Source organism: Vigna radiata, chromosome 5 (assembly GCF_000741045.1).
Source record: "Vigna radiata var. radiata cultivar VC1973A chromosome 5, Vradiata_ver6, whole genome shotgun sequence".
Taxonomy (NCBI): Eukaryota; Viridiplantae; Streptophyta; class Magnoliopsida; order Fabales; family Fabaceae; genus Vigna; species Vigna radiata.
This window is the reverse complement of record NC_028355.1, coordinates 20,441,107-20,461,942: the sequence shown is the minus strand read 5'-3', so window position 1 is coordinate 20,461,942 and position 20,836 is coordinate 20,441,107. Positions and strand designations below refer to the sequence as shown.

The following is a 20,836-nucleotide window of genomic DNA, read 5'->3' as shown; positions in this document are numbered from 1 at the left end:
TCATTTCTTAAAAACAAAATTCAAAATTAAGTATTCAAAATTAATTATTCTTTGGACAGAGATAGGTGTAATGCAATGCCAGCGGTCTTGAAAATAAAAAAATTTAACCAATCACCTTAATCACCTTAATAGTCTTGGGCTCAGGAGGAGGCAACTTGTTGACGGTAACTGTGAGCACACCATCCTTGTACAGGGCAGATATGGCATCGGTGTTGATATTTTCTGGAAGCCTAAACTTGCGCATAAAATTTTCCATTCTTCTTTCCATCTTCAAGTACTTAGTCACTTTTTTTTTCTCCTCCATCTTCCTCTCGCCACTAATGATTAACACACTGTCTTCTTCCACCTGCACTTTAATATCCTCATATTTCAGGCTAGGCATGTCCACTATGAACAGGTAACAGTTCGAATACTCCCTCACATCAGCAGGATGGGTAGCCATTGCTTTTGCATCTCGCACGAACTTCCAGAAAAATTCAAAGAATGACAACAAGAAGTTACAGAAGGTTCCGTACTTAATTCCCATAGGAGGATAACACAATAATGTGTAGAGAGAAGAACTCAAGTTATAGATAATATGTGTAGGCTTAATTCCTAACTAATGATTTTGAACCACTTTATAAAAATAAATATAATTTTATAATATATTTATACCAATGAAATTAATTGTTCATACAAGAATTGTTCATAATTTTCATTATATATATAAATATATACTAATAAAATTATATTTCACTAATTTAACCATGACATTTTTATTTTTTACTACATAATTATTATTTTATAAAATCATTATTTTTATTACTAACTCCTCAGAATAGATTGATAATAGTAACAATAATTTACATAATTAAATGTATATTATTATAAAATAAAAGAACCTGACAAATCTGATAGTCCTATTCTATCTTATATAAAATTGTGTGAAAAGTATCCATCCATCCCAATCGACCAATAACCTGTCATTCACCAAAAATATGAAACAAAAAATGTTAACAATATTGTCTTATTTGTGTTAGTTATATTATAAATTTTTTTGTAATAATTCATACCTGTCTTTCAATTATGTTTTTGTAATTTTCATGCTTCTACCACATCCTCAGCACATAAGAATACCGTGAGTTTTCTGTTAGAGTCAAATGATGTAAAATTTATGCTTATTATTATTATTAATATTATTATTATTATTATTATTATTATTATTAATATTATTATTATTAATAATATTATTATTATTATTATTCATATTATTATTATTATTATTATTATTATTATTCAAACATTTCTTAATATTAGAAAAAATACATCAATTTAAAAAAGAAACAAAATTCAGAAATAAAATCAACCAAAGAAATTAGTTCTCTTTATATCAATAAGTAAATAATTAGATATTTATTTCTATATAATAAAAAATATCATATTAATGCTTAATTTTATAAATATAATTAATCATATATTTAATATTTCTTAATTTTATCTGAATTTGTATATTATTAGTATGATCAAATGGTCTTTAATTTTATGTTATTTTTCTATAGTGATAAAATAAAACATATAAATACTTTTTTATTGAATCAATTATTTGTTATAAAATAATATATAAATTCCATAGGAAAAGATATTTATATTTAATGGTGTACTGGACAAAATTAAGAAAAAAATGACCATATACAAAAATAACAGATAGTTGCACAGAAAACCAAATCCGCAGCAAAGATGGTGCTGCTTGGCCGTGCCATGGTCTCCCATTATATTCCACTTCTCATTAAAAAGTTCATCATCATTACTTTTACATCTCATACCTGATCATCTCATTACACTCTCAGCACCTTCATTACCTCTATCTGACACCTTCCTTCACCTTCGTCTCACATTTTCTTTTTAATATTTTACTCCCTTATGTTCATATTCTTTTTTATTGTTTTTCACTACAGAAAATAGATAAACTTGTTACAAAATGAAGTAATCTAAACACCCAAATTTCACCAATACATCAACAGACACCTGTCCATTAGTTGATGCCAAAGCCTTTCTATAATATTCCTATCATAACCCCTTCCCATCCTTCTCCCTTTCTCTTTCACTCACCATATCAACAGTGTCAAACTCTCTCAAATCAGTTTTTTCTTTTCCTTAGCCGCCATTAGGTTTTTCCCTCTCATCTTACTCTGCATCACACCATAGCCCCCCAGAACTGCATAATTAAGAGATGAACTGCTGAAAAACCATTCTCATGACACTCCTGCTGGTAAGACCCATGCTTCACTCTCATCAACATCAACCCTCTTTTTCTCCCAATACATGTTTCACTCTTTTACACACTCCATCTTTGTTGTCACTGCTAACCTTAGCATCTCCGACCTTACCTTTTGTTTTAAGGAAGTGAAGAGCAAACCCTACCCTTAAATTCTCTCCCAAGTGGCGAAGATGAGTTTGGGCACCGCCGAGGACGATTCGGGTTCTGAAATCCACATCCCGGCGGAGATTGACTGGCATATGTTGGATAAGTCCAAGTTTTTCTTCCTGGGTGCCGCCTTATTCTCTGGTGTTTCTTTCACGCTCTACCCCATGGTCGTGTTGAAGACGCGCCAACAGGTTTCCTCCTCACGCTTCTCCTGCTTCAACATGTCCTGCGCCATTATGCGTTACGAGGGTCTCAGAGGCTTCTACAAAGGCTTCGGCACTTCCCTCATGGGAACCATCCCTGCGCGTGCGCTCTACATGTGGTCTCTTGAAGTCACTAAAAGTAACGTCGGAACTGCTTTTCTGGAATTGGGGTTCTCTGAGACGACGGCTGTGGCGGTGGCTAATGCTGCGGCGGGTGTTACTTCTGCCATGGCGGCGCAGCTGGTGTGGACACCGGTTGATGTCGTTAGTCAACGGCTCATGGTTCAGGGGAGTGGAGGGAGTAAAACCATTCTGGCGAATCTTAATTCGGAGAGTTACAGGAATGGGTTTGACGCGTTCAGGAAGATTCTGTGTGCTGATGGAGCAAGAGGGTTCTACAGAGGGTTTGGGATTTCGATATTGACTTACGCTCCTTCCAATGCGGTTTGGTGGACTTCTTATTCCATGGTTCACAGACTCATCTGGAGTGCTTTTGGTTCTTACTTGAGTAAGGGTAAAAGTGAAAGCAACGATAATTTGAGTGGTGTTAGGCCTAATTCGAAGACAATGGTGGCGGTTCAAGGGCTGAGTGCGGTTATGGCCAGTGGGGTCTCTGCAATTGTGACAATGCCTCTGGATACCATCAAGACAAGATTGCAGGTGTTGGACAACGAAGAGCATGGGAGAAGGAGACCATTAACTTTTGTTCAGACGGTGAGGAATTTGGTGAAGGAAGGTGGATTGCCCGCATGTTACAGAGGATTGGGACCAAGATGGGCTTCCATGTCATTGTCTGCTACAACTATGATTACTACCTACGAGTTTTTGAAAAGAATGTCTACCAAGAGTCAATAGGATTTTGACTGCATGATAGACCACCCAAGTAAAAGATTGTTTGTTAGGAATTAAGAATTAGGATCACTTACTTGTTCTTTGCTTGGAATTTTCTTTCTAGTTTGTATTAGTGGACCTTATCTGTATATGAAGCTTTTTCTTTTTAAATTTCTTTGGATCTTTTACCAAATACAATACCTATGATTTTGGCCTTTGAGGATTGCAGAGGACGTGGTAGAGACTAGAGGCATGAATGCAGGGTCGTGTTTAAACTCAGTCCCAAAACTGAAATTGTCCTTCTGAGTTATATATTTTAGTGGCTGCTTTACTTTATAATTACACTACCCAAAGCTTATTATTCTATTGAAAATTGTAAGATCTGGTCGGGAGTTATGATTGAAATTTCGCATAGAGTAAATCCCATAAAACATAAGGTAGGATCATTATCATTACCGGTGGTGATGCTGGGAATCAATTAGTAGAATGACCAACTTTTGGGTGATGTGATAGTTTATTCTAAAATATAAGTAAAAATATATTATTTCTAATTCTGCCTGCAAAAGAAAAAGAAAGCAACTTTTGTCTAAATTAGTCACCCAAGCTATTTTGGTTTGCATTCTAAAACTGGCTTCCCAATAATCCTAAAATTATATGATGTCAACAGTATATCTAAGTTTCAAAGCGCAATAATGTTTTGTTAGAGAACATGGTGAAAGTGAGACTTGGTTTAGAATTTGGAATCTATTATAAATGGTGAGAAAGATAAAATTATTTAATATAATTCCAATAGAAATATAGATTAGGGATCTGTTAAGTTGAAAAGTAGATAAAAGCAATAGATGAAATGTATGAGAAAGAAAGGGAATAGGTGTGGGAAGCAGACAAAACAGTAGACAGAGGTGCGTCTCCTGAATGTTGTCCTTTGTTGAAACTAGGTGCTGAAGAGGAAACCATTGTTGGATCTGCTATGTCCCATAAGAAAAATGAATTGGCATTAGCATTTCTATGGACCATTAAGGAAGGAGCCAAATCTGTGGGTGAAGAAGGCCTATCCCTTGAAGATGATGAGCCAGGTCTCTGGTAATGCAAAACCTTTACCAGACACTGACAAATGGTAGAATCTGCATATAATACAACTCACAACAATCAGAGCTTGCTGTTACTCTGTGCTTCCAGACAAATAATATTCCATGGGCAATGGGGTTACCTTACCTTCAAATTCTTACTACATTTCCCACTTTTTCTTCCTTTTCCAAACCATTTTAGCAAATTTGTTTCTTACTAAATTTTAATCATTTTTTATATCACCTGTTTTTCTAAGATATCATAAATCATAGTTAATGTTGTCTTTAAATTAATTGCAACGAAAGTTAATAAATTTCCTATATATATAATTGTGATGAGGTACCAATGTGAAATAATATATTTCTAAAACTAATAATAATATTATTTTATTTATTTATTATTATTATTATTATTATTATAAATATTTTTTTAAAGCGAGAGGATAGAAAAAACTCTAAGTAAAACAATAAGTAAATAGAATTTGGAATATAATTTAAGTAAATAACTGGATATTAATTCTTTAAACTAAATTTATGAAAAAAAAACATAAATTAATGGTGTTTTTTTATTGGATGAGTTTAATGAAGTGATATTTTAAGTTCATACTAATGGATGAATTAGATCACATATAATCACATGATATAGTAATTAGATTTTTCACGGTTTAACCTATTTAGTGATTTTATCATTTATAAGATCCTTCCAGTTAGAAAAAAATTAATATGACAGTCTTAAAATTAAGGTGAGATTTGAATGAAAAAGAAAAGGGTTAAATATGTTTTTAGTTCCTATACTTTGGGGCAATTTTGGTTTTAGTTCTTCTTTCAGGTATAATTTAGTCCTTCAACTTTAGAAAACTCTGGTTTTAGTCCTTTTTACCAAAATTTTTTAACTTTATTTACTGTTTCAAACGCGTTTCTCAATTAACATTGAAGAAAAAATGTGTCAAACAGTGTAAACAATCCAAATGATATAATGAAACGTGATTGAAACAACAAATAAAGTTAAAAAAATTTGGTAAAAAGAACTAAAACCAGAGTTTTCTAAAGTTAAAGGACTAAATTGTACCTTAGTTTGAAAGAGAGACTAAAACCAAAATCGTCCCAAAATATAGGGACTAAAAATATATTTAACCAAAAAGAAAATCATGTAAATATTTAGGTAAAGATATGAAAAGAGTACATAAACAATAAAAGACTGGCAGGAGTAAGAAAATGTACGCCCATTGAAATATTTTTGGTATAATTAATTTGTATTGATATTCAATGACCATATTGGAAAAAATATAAGTGATATAAGATTTTTTTTATATTAAATAAGTTATAGAAATTAGGATGTTATTATTAACTTTTGGACACAAATAATATTTTGTCCTAAAGAAAGTTGACGTTCAATTTAAGATACTGTTGACCAAGCATTATTAGTTGACAAGAAATAATATATGATCCATTGCAACATCTTAGAAGTCAAAAGAAAAGAAGACAAAAGAGATTCATATAACAGGCAAGAAAAAAAATATTAAATTCATATATATATATATATATATATATATATATATATATATATANATATATATATATATATATATATATATATATATATATATATATATATATATATATATATATATATATATATATATATATAAATAAAGTAAGAATCAATCAGAATGAAAGTGAAGTTAAATTTGCTTATATACCAGCAGAATAGAATTTAAGGGTCCATTAAACATAAAATTAAAATTTAATGTCTATTTATAAACAGATGAAATTTCATAGTTCAATAGTTTTTTCTTTATTTAGAATGAAAGTGATATGTTTCTTTGAAGAAAATACATAACTGTAAAAAAAAATGTTAAAATTGTAATTTCATTTTTGAATATTTAATTTTTAGGTGAACTCGAATTTATTTATCTAATAATCCACAAAACCAAGGGCAATCTCAGCTACTTTAATCTTTTCTGTGAGCTGTTCAATCAGGAAAAGGCATTCATTAAAGCTCTCAACCATTTGTACAATTACGACTAAGTTTGGAGTTGAATTTGGCACCCAATTTGTATATATTAAATATGATGAGTTACTGTAATAATAGATATTGTCACAGTTAAATGAAATAGAAAGAACAGTGTATGTTAATTTTTTTAAGAAATATTTAAACACTTTTAAATAATTAATGTCAAAAAACACAAATAGATTTATGATGTCTAACCATTATAATCAATCTAGAAAAAAAAATGTTAATTAAACATGGGAGTTATATTATAGGAGTATACCAGTAGTTTTGAACATCCTGTTATCTTCCAGCAATTTGCAATCCACCTCCTTTCACCTTATAACCTTAGTTATTTTCTTAACAAACTTTTATTGAAAAGAGAAATAAAATCATAATACACTTTTCTTTCATACTACTTTTTCAAGTTAGAATTTTTGTAAAATTAGTGTTTTCAACAGTATAACCTGTAATATAATTAAAATATTTATAATTTTGTATTGGACCTAAAAAAAAGACCAATATCATAAATTTTGGAAGAGTTGATTAAAAATTAAATAATTCAAAATAAATTATAAACAAATTCCCCAGAAAAAAATTCAAGTTAAAAAATTAAACTATCCAAAAATCTCCATTTGATACTCCCTCTAACAAGCCCAATAAATTAATACAGAAACATAATTATAAAATTCAAGATAATACTTAGTAAAACAAATTCATGTAAGGTTTATTAACTAATTAACAACTTTAAAAAATTTAAATATAAATATAAGTTGAATAACACGTTTATAAATAAAAAAAATTGATAGGTATATATAATATTTATTTTGGATTGAATATAATATCATAATTTTTTTTATATGAATTGCTAAAAAATTATTGTTTAGTATAAAATCTCATAAGAAATAACTATTGATGTAATTTTTTTTTGTTTGGAAAGAGTTTTTTCAAGAAATACTTTTTATTTTATAAATGTATATTTTTGGGGAAATATAAGTTTATAAATATTTTAATGTATTAGTTCTAAATGATCATTAATTTTTAAAAGGAAAGAGATTTTACTAAAAATAAAATAATAATAAAAAAAGTGTATTAAAATAATTAAAAAGGAAATCACAAAGAAAAAAGTAAGAAAAAAAAACATGAAATATATTTGTAACAAAAATTAAGTTCCGACCTTACGTAAGAAAAGTAAATCTGTTTCATTAGATATTTTCGTTTATCAGAATACATTCATAAACTAATCAAATTAACATCTATCAAAGTACAATGTAATCAGCAAAGGTCACAAGTATGAGAAATTCAACAGTGACTGAATCCATGATCGGATAAGAAATCCGTCACTGAAATGCAAATCTAAAGTTGCCATGGAGATGATCCAGTTTCGCTATCAGAAACTCAACTGATTATTGTTACTAATCACACTCTTAATCAACTCAAACAAATATTCTATTTTCCACTTTTGTTCCATTCTATCGAATGGAACGTAAAATAGAAAACAATGACATTAACGGCAAAATATAAAAATTAACAGAAGTTAATATAAGTTTTTCTTGACGGTCTTTTCTTAAACTAGATGTTATTTCAGACACCTCCAAGATCAAGGAAATATATGGTAATATTTGAATTAGCTTAAAACATAAATATCCAAATTTTAGACAGAATGAAGCGTTACTCAAATACCTAATATAAATCTGAAATAAGCCTTAACTTTTGGATAGAATAGAATAAAGAGTACCTCATGTACCTAATATAAATCTAAGAAGGAATATGCAGTTGACGTAAACAAATAAGCAGTCATAAATATCCAAAGTTTGCATTCAATAGAAGTACCTAATATAAATCTGAAATAAATAAAGTAGGAAGTACTATTGACGAACTCTCTTGTTGCTGCAAGATGGACATTTGTACTCCTTGATATTCTGAGCCTTCGCAGGAGTAATCCTCACACATTTCCCATGATACCACCTCTCACAAATGTCACAGCCAATCCAGAACTCGTCAGCGTCAGCAACATGAGCATAGTTCTCTCCACATGCCCCGCATAGTCCATCTCCATGATCATCATCCTTTCCCAAAGCACTCTCATCCTTTGGTTCCATTGATTTTGAATGCTTTTCTTGTGATTCATAACCTCTCTGCAATTTTCAAACCAACGGATATTATCTAAAGGGGCAAAAACAAACCTGGTGCTTGTATCATTACAAGTCTTTTAGGTCTAAAAAGAAGGCTTGTACAACCTTTTCACCTCCTCAAAAGCATTATTGCTGTTGGATATAAACGAATACTACTTATTTTGTTTAGATCTAACTTCCAATGGTAATACATTAAACTTTGCATTGTATTTATTTAGCTTCAGTTCCAATGTTAACATTTGAAGTTCATACCCTTCTTTCTGAAAAAGGAAATTCTCTTAAAACAGAAGCAATTGAAGTTCAAAGACTAACTCATCCTAAATCTTGAATCAAACTAAAAAAGTTAATTAGTTTTATTGTAAAACTAAAGTTATGTCATCTGCAAAAAATGTAAACGTTAATGGTTAGTTTCTTTGTTCACCAGCAGGAGTTCAAAGAGGTTAAACTAACCAAATCTTGTATCAAATTAAAGAAAAAAAGTAATTAGCTTCATTATAAAACTAAAGCTATAAACAACTACTATTGGTTAGATTGTTTTCTCAGATTGAATACCTTAGAGTTTGATTTAGATTTGTTATTGTCATGATTAGAGACTGATGACTTCTCCTTTCCTTGTTTCTTGGCCTTCCCAGCAACAACCTCAAATATTGTTGGAAGATCATTTATCATACTAAAAAGACTCTTCCTGCACATGAAGAATGAGATATAGATATTAATGAAAGATAAAAAAAAATTGAAAACGTATATCAAAATATGAAATTAACTACAAAAAAAAGAGGGCAAAGAATCAAATTATTGAAAGGGTGCAAACTGAAACAGTCTATAATCAAAGTTAGTAGAGAAAAATCAGCCTTTCAACAAAAGCTTGACTTCTGTACCTGAATTTAACACTTAATCTATAAATTACACTTTGGGTTAGTTGAAACGAAATCCAGATCCAGTATGTTATCTGCTCCTTTATGGATTATATGTCTATTATGAATTTCATTAAACCCTGCTATTCAATCTACTATTTGCAATTTTAACCCCCTTCTCCATTTAAGGTAAAATTCCGATTATAACATCTTGTTTCTTATAACCTAATGCTTCATTTACTCATTTCAAAGGTAAATAAATCAACAAAAAAAACCGTCCATTGCAGGATACATTAAAAACTCAAGTCATTAGGGTAAAATTTTAGAACATAATATGAAAAACAGTGTCCAGACATCCTAAAAGCTGAGTCTAAAGGTGTGTTACTGAAGATGAAACATATCCCCCATTTAAGGGAAACAAAAACCGTTTGTTGAGTAAAAGTAAATGGAACGTGCCAATAAATAGTGGAAAGGAAAACAGTTACCTATCAGCCTTATCAAATCCAAATCTTGCACCAAAATACATAGCCACAGAAATTAACCATGTATCACTGTGCACGGCAACCAAGGATAGCCAGTCCTTTTCTTCCATCCCGTCTCTGGCAAAGTTAATACCTAATGCTGGTTCTGGAAGCTCTGGAGGAACCTCCTCAGCAGGTAGATTGACTTCCCAGTGCTCGTTAGGAAATCCATAAAGGCAAAGATTTTCCTTATCTGTATGACAAAGCACATTCAAATCAATTATATTTATTGAAAATTCAAAAGCGTACAAATAAATGTGACGAACTCAACCCTTGCACATCATAAAGAAAGCTAAGACAAATGGCCTTGAAAGAAACTATAATAAAACTAAAATTTAGATCCCGACAACCCATCACACAAGAATGATAAACCAATAAAAAAAAAAGTAAAATGAAGCCCTCCGTATCAGTTTGATCCGGTTTCAGTTGGCAAGTGAAGTGTATCAAAAGAGGAGGCAAATTTAAATGAAATCTACAAACACATGAAGAAATATTCCCCTTCCCAATTCAGCAGCGACAGTATCAGGGTACGGTAATGTGAAAAAAGCAAGTAGAAATAAAAGGCTCTTCAATTTCAACGAGATTTATTGAACTATTTACATCAGGTATGTAGCGACGAATTAGTTTGATATAAAGAGCACTATTTCGGGACGAAAATAATTCTAACACACCATATAAAAAAAATCCAGAAGTACTCACGTTAGAATCACAAAGATTAATAATGTAATTTCAAAAAGAAAATATTCGGTAGCCAAGTAGGGCATTTGAAAAAAAAAATAGAGAATTAGTCAGGTAAAATCATATGCGAAAGCAGAAAAAAAAAATGAATGGAATAAAAGTGGAAAGAAAAGAGAAGAGGCATGGATTCATGAGCGATAAAGGTAAACAAGCGTAGAGAGACGCAAAAACAAAAATACCTGGATCACACTGCTGGTAGAACAATTCAACCTCTGCGTAAGAAAGAAAAAGTTACGGCAGGGAAGAAAGGCGTAATTGAAATTGAAAAATAAAAATTAAGAACGAAATTGAAGGGTACCGGTGGTGAGGGCCTTAACAATGGCGGCTCTGCGGCCCTTGAAATCTCGGAAAACCTCGTTGACGGAACGGGGATTGTAGGGAGGTCCTCCGGCTGCGTCCATGTGTAAGAGAGAGTGTGTTCAGTTAAAGGAAAAGATGGAGGGAAACGGAAACAAACAAAGATGCCAAAAACTCTTTTCACCACCCCCTTCTTCTCTCTCTCTCTCTCTCTCTTCTCTTTCTACAACCAATTCAAACAAATTCAATATCTTAATTCCTATTTATAAAACCCTACCAATATACTTTAGCCGCATTTTTATTTATTTATTTTGGTATATTATTTTAAAAATTTCGTACAAAAATAAATAAAAAAATATGTGTGAAGGTAATTGACTTTTAGAATTTGACCTAATTTTTTAAATAATAAAATACAAAAACATATGACCTCGAAACTTTGATGGGATTTTTTTTTTAATTTATCAAAATATGAATGAGGTAAAATCTGTTTTAAATTTGATGTTTTCTATTTCTTTAAAATAATGCCCAAAAATCTTATGAGATTTTCATATTCGTGGATTTAATAGGATTGGTTAATCTCATTTTATAAACTCATATAAACAATTTCCGTATTTATAATTTTTTTTAAAATTATGGATGTGATGTAACCTAGGTAGATTGAGTTTTAAAATTCGATTTAAATTTTAATTTTTAAAATAATAGAAGATTAGCATTTCTTTTATAAAAACCCTATGATATAAAAGTAATACTGTTTAAAAGTTAGAAGTTAGGTCAGATTTTACATCTACGATTTTTTTAAATCCATTTTTGATAATCATTATTAATGACGATAACGGGTAGATTTGTTGTGGATTTAAATATCCAATCTTGATATTCAAGTATAAATTCGTTCACAAATTCATGGGAATGAAATATTTGTTCAATATCAATTTCATTAAAAAAACATATATTTATCTGTTTACTATTTCAAATACCGATTAAATATTGATTTTACAAAAATAAAAAGCAAACATTATAAGTATTTAAGTTTAAAAAGATAAACGTTTTTTTCTTCGATATCAAATATTAAAAGATGAATCAGAATCATATAAATATAAATAAGGTAAAAGAAATAATGAAAAGTTAGTATAAATCTTTTAGTAATTTAAAGTAAAAATGATATAAGAATAAATTAAATACATAATGTTCATTTTGATTTTGCTATCCATTTTAAAAAATAGATAATGTCCATATTTATATCCGTAATTTCAAAAAATAAATAAATGATATCCATATTTATATCCTTAATTAGACCAGAAATCTCATTAAAATCAAATCTCTTTAAAGAATATCCACAAAACTTACCATCTTTATAGAAAATTTATTTACATTTTTATTTATGGACATTATCAAAATAATTTTAAAATCCTTTCTAACTTTCCTTAAACATTATATGTTAATCCAATTTAACAAAATCACATCTGACTCACAATTTAAAAAAAAAATTATAAAGACCACTTTTAATATAAATAGTTTTGTTACAAACAAATTTTATTATTTTTAAACGCATCATCTCTATTGATCACTTTTATAAACTTTTTTTTTAAGGGTTCTTTTTCTAAGTTTGTCTGATTGAATAACCGATAACGTAGTATAATTTTTGTTGTGAGCTCTTCAATGTAGACTAAGTTGTTTCTATGTTTGAGTAAATTGAGTTTTCAACCTTTTCTTGGTATTTTTTTTTTTTTGTATTAGTTACATGTGGGCTTCACTTGATTTGCATGTATTCTTTGAGTCTTCAGTTTAAGTCTCTGTTGATCAGTGATTCTAGTAACGTATCCTTATTGTCCGTATGAGCAAATAGAGCCTCTTAAGCTTGTGGAGTTGTTTTAAAACCTCTATAATTGTTTGGTCATCTGTTAGATGAAGAGAGCTAGTATTTTAATTTTAATTGATAGACAAGTTTTATTTGATGTTTGTATGATGATATGATGATTGATTTAAGTAATTGAAGTGTTTGATGGAATTTGGTATGTTGAGTTGCTAGTAGAAGTGACATGTTGAACTAAAATTCATGAATGTTTGTGTGTAGTTGGTTTACTTACGTTATAATTGATTCTTGATGAATTTAAGAACATTTGACTTGTTAATCTGAGTTGGTAATTTGTAAAACCTGATGTGATAAGAAGATAGAAAAATGGTGTGTTTTGGGTCAAAATGGGGGTTTTGATAGATCAAATTTTGAAGGAAAAGTCTTGGGAAAAATTTAAAACTTTGGGAACTTTTTTTGAGTTAACTAGGACTTAGTTGGCCTTTTACTTTGGGAAAATATGGTTTCTATAGATTCAAAACAGTAATGAGTTTTTGGGTAGTTTTTTTGGTTTAATGAACTTAATTCATGTTTAAATGAGTAAATTTGTATTCAATATGAGTTATAAACATGTTTATCAATCAATTTCAGTGTTAAGAATATCAATTTGGTTATTTGAACAAGTCTATAGTGAATTTAAGTTGATTTTTAAAGTTATTGTCATGTGATACAGTGCTAAGCGGTCCTATAGGGCACTAAGCACTATAAAATCCAAGAGTTACTGAGCTCTAAGAATTCAGAGAGCTCTTTACTTTTGGGTGAGGTGGAGTGGTGGAATTAGGCGTTGAATGCCACTTTTCCACTTCAAGTTTAAACCTCATTTTCCTTTTAATTTGTTGGGCGTTGGCATTCTTTTAATTTTTTTTTAACTCTTTTTAAAGCTTTCTTATGGATGTATTGTTTGAATTGGTTAAAGTGAATATATTTTGATATCTATTAATGCTTATTGAATAGTATAGTTATGTTTATAAGAATGAAATATATGTGTTGTGAGAAGAATTTCAAGGAAAGATTCTATGTTTGAAGTAAGTTGCGGTGAATACTTGATAGTAAGATTTCTGAAAGGAGATATCCTGATATTTTGTCAACCATTCGACTCACGGGGAGATAAATGAGTGACAGAGAGAATGACAAAAGGTCTTTACCTTAGACATTTGAGTCTTAAGAATGGAAGATTAACCTCATGAGTAATAAGTCGAGTTAACTTTTGTTTATAACTCTACAAACTATAAATACTACCATGAGTGCACACCTTCATTGAAGTCAATGTGAAAGCATCGTGTCTGGATAATTGAATCTAGAGACAAATGATTATATGTTTTTATGAGTTATAGAATATTTTAATGTTGAACTAATATGTGATGTATGAAATTGTTTATGAAATTTTCTTTTGAACATCAACTCATCCTATTGCCTCTTTTGTTGTTCTTGGTATGTTGTTTGCCTCTTCTACAATGATCACCTTATTGGTGGAAGACGATGAGGAATAAGTATTAAAATATTAGTCGTAAAGACAATAATATTACAATATGGTATAGTAATTATGTTTTGTTATTTTAAATATATTCATTATTATAATTATTCTCTTCTCTATAACTGTATTAATCTTGTATCAAAAAATTGTGGCAAATTTTATTAATTTTATAACATATTATTATATTTATGATAAGCTGCTTAAAATTGAAATGTTATAATTATATAGTTTTTTAAACATGTTAAGAAAACTATTTAAATTACAAGTAAAAGAAATATTCAAAGTAAAAATATCAAATTATGGTCACAATAAAAAATCACATTTTAAAAAAATTTATTCACATAAAAATAACTTTATTAATAACCTAAACATATTAATAGTTTAATAATTCTTTTTTATTCATCCGAACTACTGTTCTCTTCCAAATATTTTAATTTATAAACACAAATGATTAAGTTATTATTTTTAATCTTAATGAGTAACCATTTTGTAGTCTGAGTTAAGAGAACATATAAAATATAATGTCATGTGTATATCTTTTAAAACAAAGAAATAAGATACCATCATACTAAATCATTAAATTTGAAATGGTGTATAAATAGTATTATTTTACTACAAAAAATGATTTTGATCTACAAGTTTATTGAAGTCTAAGTAATTCCTCCATTTTATTCTTCAGGTCTAAATTTCGGTAGTCTGAGTTCTTAATTTTGTTATACAAATTAATAATAAAAATTAATTTAAATTTATAATATATAAAACCTGCACCATAATCTTAAATTAAAATCATTTAATTAACTTTTTATAAATATAAATTATTGCATGCTCTATTATAGATTAGCATAGATGTAATAGTTTATAGTTATATACTATTGACTGATGGTTTATTGCGGACAAGTTCCAACAAAATATGTTTGAGATTAGTTACTGTTGGTGAATACAAAATAGCATATTGCAATTGCCATGTAATGTAATTTAAAAAATAAAGAGTGCATATCAACTTATGATAATAAAGTTGTCTAAAAAAATTACCTACAATAAAATTATAAAAATTACTTAAGTTCATTTTTTTGTAAAATGTGAATGCACAAGGTATTTTTCACTGATATAATCTTATTTAAAATGAAGCCACACAATTTCAGTATAATCTGATTTGAAATAATCTCTTCTTTCTAGCTATTCTTTCTAGCAATTAATCACCCAATCTTTTCTTCAGTACTCGCACCTTCTTTGCAAAAGCTTGCCAATTAATATATGTTGAGAAGTTAATATATTAGTCCACAGCAAATCAAATAATAAATGAAAAAAAAAATTAAAGGAATACAATCGCGTGCACTGAATTTTTCGTTGGGGCCACTAAAATATACTTTCCCTGTGTCGATCTGCCTTTATGCCACAGACTAATATGCCTATTTGTTTGTGCAGCTGCAAGCTGTATGTTATCGCTGTTATTCTCTTTATCTGTGCCCGAATGTGCAGCTGCAACCTTTATGTAATTGCTGTTATTCTCTTTATCTGTGTCCGAACACGACAATTACTACAAAAACACAAATTTATAAACTGATATAGGCAATTGGGTTTAAAAGTTCAACCCTTATTCTCAGGTTCGGATTTAGATTCCTAATATAAATGTGCAAATTAACAATCATAAATGTCCAAGTTGGTACCTAAGATACTAATATAAATCTGAAATAGATAATAACTAGAAACTACAATTAACGAGCTTCTTGTTGCTACAAGATGGGCATTTGTATTGCTTGATATAGTCAGCCTTAGCACGAGTAATCTTCACACATCTCCCATGAAACCACCTTTGACAAATGTCACAGCAAATCCAGAACCCAGCAGCATCATCGTTCTCTCCACATGCCCCACAAAGTGTCTCTCCCTGTTCTTCTTCCTCCTCTTCCAAATAATCCTCTTCCTTTGATTCCATTGCTTTTGAATAATTTCCTTGAGATTCAGAACCCTTCTGCAAATGTCAAACCAAAAGACATCAGCAACATTAGTTCACTCAATTTTAGGCTGTAGAATTGAATTTCTCTGTACCAAAATATGTATTAATTTGCTTTCAGTTCAAAAGTTAGCATCTGGAAAAACCAAGCAAAACATCACCAATAGACACTACAACAGTCTATGATAGTTCATACCCTTCCCTATGAAACAAGATATCATCTTACAACAGGAGCATTTGAAGTTAAAAATGCAAAAAACTCCAAATTAAAATTAAAATCATTGTAAAACTAAAGCTATGTCTTCAGCAAACAACTACTAACTGTTTATTTTCTCAGCTTGTATACCTTGGAGTTTGATTTAGATTTGTTGTTGTTATGATTAGAAACTGGTGACTTTTTCTTTCCTTGTTTCTTGACCTTGCCAACAACAGCCTCGAATATTGTTGGAAGATCATTCATCATATCAAAAAGACGATCCCTGCACAGGAAGAATGAGAATAGATATTAATGAAAGATAAAAAAAAAAAAAAACTTCATCAAAATATCAAATTAACTAATACATGAGAAGGCAAAGCATCAAATTAAGAAATGAAACACTCCATTAATAAAGTTAATAAGGAAAAATCAGCACTTCACTTACTTGACTTCTGTTCCTGAATCTAAAGTTTATTGTATAAATAACAGTTTTGTTTTTCAACTCTAACAAATATAGAAATGAAATCCAAATCAAGTACTGTTATGAATATGGATTATGTATGAATAAGTATTACGAGATTTGTAAAATCCTAGGATTTGATTTACTTATTGCAATTGTAACTCCCTTCCCAATTTAAGGTAAAATCCCCATTTTTAATATCTTGTATCTTATAACCTAATGCTTCATTTATTTATTTCGGGCACAATTAATTCAACAGAATAACTTGTACCTAACATGATACATTTACATTCAACCCATCTAAGGTACAATGTTAGACAATAACATAACATATAAAACAGAGCTTAGGCATCTTTCCCACCAAAGATAAAACATATCCCTCGTTTAAGAAAAATAACTGGTCAGTGGAGTAAAACAGTTACCTATCAGTCTTATCAAACCCAAATCTTGCACCAAAAAACATAGCTACAGATATTAGCCATGTATCACTGTGTGCAGCAACAAAGCATACCCAGTCCCGTTCTGCCATCCCGTCTCTGGCAAAGTTAATACCTAATACTGGCTCTGGGATCTCTGCAGGCACCTCCTCAGCAGGTAGATCGACTTGCCAAACTTCGTTAGGAAATCCATAAAGGCAAAGATCATCCTTACCTGACATCGCAAAGGTCATACAAATTAAATATGGCTATTGATATCACAAAGATCATACAAATCAAACATAGGTATTTAAAAGATCATCCTTCTAAAACAGAAAGAAAGCTAGGATAAATAGCCTTGAGGGAATCTAGAATGAAACTAAAATTCAGATTCCTGCAACCCAGAATGCATGAATGATAAATTAATAGAAAACATAAAATGCAGTCATCTATCATATATTCAATTAGCAAGAGAGGTCAACCAAGCAAAAACTTTAGGCCTAAGTACCAAAAAAATCTGCAAATTTAATTGAAATCTGCAACAATCTGATCAAATACCCCCTTCATAATTCAGCAGTGGCAGTACCACTTTATGGTAAGAATGAGAACAAACCAAGCAGAAAAAAGAAAACTTTACGATTTCAACATGCATTGAACTATTTATCATCGCGTTAGTGTTGACATAAAAGAGAATTAATCAGGGACGGAAACAATGATAGCACACCATATCAGATGTATCCAGAAGTACTGGCATTTGGCTTTCCATACTAATGTAACTTATAAAGAAAAGAAAGATTCAAGTAGGGCTTTGACAAGAATTAGAGAATTAGACCAAACACGAAAACGTAAACAAACAGTTGAATTGAATACAAGTGGAAAGAAACTAGAGGAAGTAGGGATTAAAAAAAAATAGAACAGAGAGAAAAATACCTGGATCACATTGCTGAAAGAAGTCTTCGTAATCTGCGGAAGAGAAAAAACGTTACGGAGAGGAAGAAAGACGTTATAAAAAATTAAGAATGAAATTGAATGGTACCAATAGTGAGAGCCTTAACAATGGCAGCTCTGCGGCCCCTGAAATCTAGGAAGACTTCGTCGACGGAAGGGTTCGACGGAGCTCCTCCGGCTGCCTCCATGTGCTAGAGAGACGAGACGTGTTCCGTTAAAGGAAAAGATGGAGGGAAAGGGCCAACCCAAAACAAATTCAATATGTGTTAATTCCAATTTACAAAACCCTATCAAAAATTTTATAAATATGGCTAGAGAGGTAAATTGCTTTTTTTAAAATTTATCCAACTTTGTTTTTTAATCTCACTTTTTAAAACTACAGAGGGTGGTAAACTGTGTTTTAAAATTTTACTTATTTTTACTTTTTCAGTCAAATTTTTAATTATTCATGAATATATATATTTTATCTTTATGTTATAAAAACAGTCTGGTGGATTTTTGTTGTATTTATGCATAAACTCCTTTTTCATTAAATTATTATCAAAATGATTTTATTTTATAAAATTATGGATGAAGATAGATTATGTTTCTTTTAATTGTCAAAAGTCTCATCCATTTCTCTTCCATTAACTATTAACTAATGACAATTAAAAGAAAACCAAACTAACATCTATAACCATTATTCATCTAATCATATATTAAATAAATATAAAATAAAAACGGAAGAATATTATGCAATCGAATATTATTCGGAAGTCTATTTAAAAAAATGTACAAAATACTTCTTTAAATTTTATTTACATATAAGCAATACATTCATTCATTTCTAACTATTGAAAATTTAGTAATCGAATTTCTAACTTATCTATATAAAAGGACTTATTGTTCTTGGAATTGGAGCAGTTGTATTCCTGTTGGGGTGACTCCACCACAGCACTCAATTATTAATCGTTGAAAAGTTTGAATATCCTCTCGACTTGTTTTCCTTACCACTGGATCCGCTGAATCCAAACTTTTCTTCAGTACTTCCACTCTCTTCGCCAAGCTTGTCACCTGTATATGTTTTCATCTTATGTTCATCACAGAATATAATAATAATAATAATAATGATGATCTGCATAAAATCAAATTGCATTGCATGCATTGTACCTTCCTTTGTGGCCAGTAAGATATTCTTTCCCTGCGGCAAATTGCCTTTATCACAGATACTGATACGCCTATTTCTGCAGCAGCATCCTTAATCGTTAAATGGAACACACCTCTCAGATCATTCAATGTCATCTTCTTTATTCTCTTTATCTGTGCCCCAAACCTTCATTAGAGTCATGCAAGTGCATCACTTTTTAGAAAAACAAAAAAGTACATGTATAACCTGAAATTGGCGATTGGGTTTAAAAGCTGAAGAAGCCCTTTGACTCTCGGCCTCCAACTCAAGCTCTGTACAAAAGTAACGACTCAAAACTCAGCATTTATGTAATGACATGATTCGTGGAAGAGAAAAAATGACAACCAAAAGGATAATGACCAACGTGGGATTGTGTTTTCGTCTTCGCCAATGAAAAGGCCAGCCGTTTCCAGACCAGTGCAGAGGGCTTCATAGTAACTAGACAACGGATCTTCTAGAGCGATGTATCCTAGTTTATTCTTCTGTGCGCAGTATTCTACCAGGTAACTCTTAATTTCTGCTGTGCTACTGTGGGAGAAACTGGTACACCCAAATGCAGACAATAGTTGAATATTGAGAAGCATACACTAAAACATAAAATGACGATGAAGCTTTGTTTTATATAACATCTCTCCATGCAAAAGTTGTAGAACGTACTCAATCCTGCGATAAGCGTCGCCTGAAAGGCCATCCGGTGTGAAGTTCTGACAGTGGACTATTGCGTGGCTGATCACCCCGATCTCTCCATGAATCTCAAACGTCTCATAACAATCATAACCTGCGATGTATATTTTAAATTTAAAGAACATGGATAAAGGAAAGAATTAAACCCGGAATGTAAGATTAACCAGAACTTAATTAATTACCATTGGTGTAAATCAATTGTCTAAGAACTTGACAGCAAGTGCAGAACATTGGCTTTGGTACAGGACGACAAAATCGAAGTTCGTCTAAATTTACATCTGCACTCGTATTTTGTCCGTTGGGAAACGTACTATCGCCATGCATGGGATGATATTCAATCATTGGATCCATGAAAGGAATTTTAGGCTTCCTCGTCGACCAATCCCCCATTTCCAAGTTAGGAACTCCTCCTCCTACGGTAAGATGATTGGCATGTTCAACAACAACAGGAACATTTGGTTGTTGGGGGTCGATGTTGGGATGGTCATTGACAGTATAGACGAGTGCGGGATCTGGTTGGATATAGTTACAGATAAGTGGATTGTGAAATGAATGGGAGGAGTTATCCCAATTGTTATCCATGGATGCATTGGAGGCAGAAAAACACTTAATCACGGTGAGGAAAATGGAAATGTGTGCAGCGGCGACGC

At 30.6% G+C, this 20,836-nt stretch overlaps 4 protein-coding genes across 4 annotated transcripts; 1 reads left to right on the top strand and 3 right to left on the bottom strand.

Moving 5' to 3' along the window:
* Positions 1–103: 103 nt before the first annotated feature.
* Positions 104–526, bottom strand: LOC106760440 (17.3 kDa class II heat shock protein-like). Its single transcript, XM_014643870.1, has one exon. It carries the CDS (start codon positions 524–526, stop codon positions 104–106), a length of 423 nt encoding a protein of 140 aa, XP_014499356.1.
* Positions 527–1,894: 1,368 nt separating this feature from the next.
* LOC106760893 (solute carrier family 25 member 44) lies at positions 1,895–3,780 on the top strand. The gene is made up of 2 exons (XM_014644332.2): positions 1,895–2,248; positions 2,380–3,780. Exon 2 carries the CDS (start codon positions 2,428–2,430, stop codon positions 3,460–3,462), a length of 1,035 nt encoding a protein of 344 aa, XP_014499818.1. The 5' UTR covers positions 1,895–2,248; positions 2,380–2,427; the 3' UTR covers positions 3,463–3,780.
* A 4,486-nt stretch (positions 3,781–8,266) lies between these two features.
* Positions 8,267–11,276, bottom strand: LOC106760813 (PHD finger protein ALFIN-LIKE 4). Its single transcript, XM_014644243.2, has 5 exons — positions 11,042–11,276; positions 10,923–10,955; positions 9,970–10,198; positions 9,183–9,315; positions 8,267–8,633 (listed from the first exon to the last, which is right to left on the bottom strand). The coding sequence occupies exons 1-5, from the start codon at positions 11,142–11,144 to the stop codon at positions 8,364–8,366; spliced, it is 768 nt and encodes a 255-aa protein (XP_014499729.1). The 5' UTR covers positions 11,145–11,276; the 3' UTR covers positions 8,267–8,363.
* A 4,604-nt stretch (positions 11,277–15,880) lies between these two features.
* On the bottom strand, positions 15,881–18,605 carry LOC106761220 (PHD finger protein ALFIN-LIKE 4). Its single transcript, XM_014644748.2, has 5 exons — positions 18,426–18,605; positions 18,320–18,352; positions 17,396–17,624; positions 16,664–16,796; positions 15,881–16,335 (listed from the first exon to the last, which is right to left on the bottom strand). Exons 1-5 carry the CDS (start codon positions 18,523–18,525, stop codon positions 16,066–16,068), a joined length of 765 nt encoding a protein of 254 aa, XP_014500234.1. The 5' UTR covers positions 18,526–18,605; the 3' UTR covers positions 15,881–16,065.
* Positions 18,606–20,836: the final 2,231 nt, after the last annotated feature.

Coding starts and splice junctions, on each gene's coding strand:
- LOC106761220 (XM_014644748.2), bottom strand. CDS start 18,525: ATGGAGGCAGCCGGAGGAGCTCCGTCGAACCCTTCCGTCGACGAAGTC. Junction 17,625..18,319: donor CTTTCAGCAATGTGATCCAG/GTATTTTTCTCT, acceptor TTGCGATGTCAG/GTAAGGATGATCTTTGCCTT. Junction 16,797..17,395: donor GGGTTTGATAAGACTGATAG/GTAACTGTTTTA, acceptor CTTCCTGTGCAG/GGATCGTCTTTTTGATATGA.
- LOC106760813 (XM_014644243.2), bottom strand. CDS start 11,144: ATGGACGCAGCCGGAGGACCTCCCTACAATCCCCGTTCCGTCAACGAG. Junction 10,956..11,041: donor TGTTAAGGCCCTCACCACCG/GTACCCTTCAAT, acceptor TTTCTTACGCAG/AGGTTGAATTGTTCTACCAG. Junction 9,316..9,969: donor GGATTTGATAAGGCTGATAG/GTAACTGTTTTC, acceptor CTTCATGTGCAG/GAAGAGTCTTTTTAGTATGA.
- LOC106760440 (XM_014643870.1), bottom strand. CDS start 526: ATGGGAATTAAGTACGGAACCTTCTGTAACTTCTTGTTGTCATTCTTT.
- LOC106760893 (XM_014644332.2), top strand. CDS start 2,428: ATGAGTTTGGGCACCGCCGAGGACGATTCGGGTTCTGAAATCCACATC.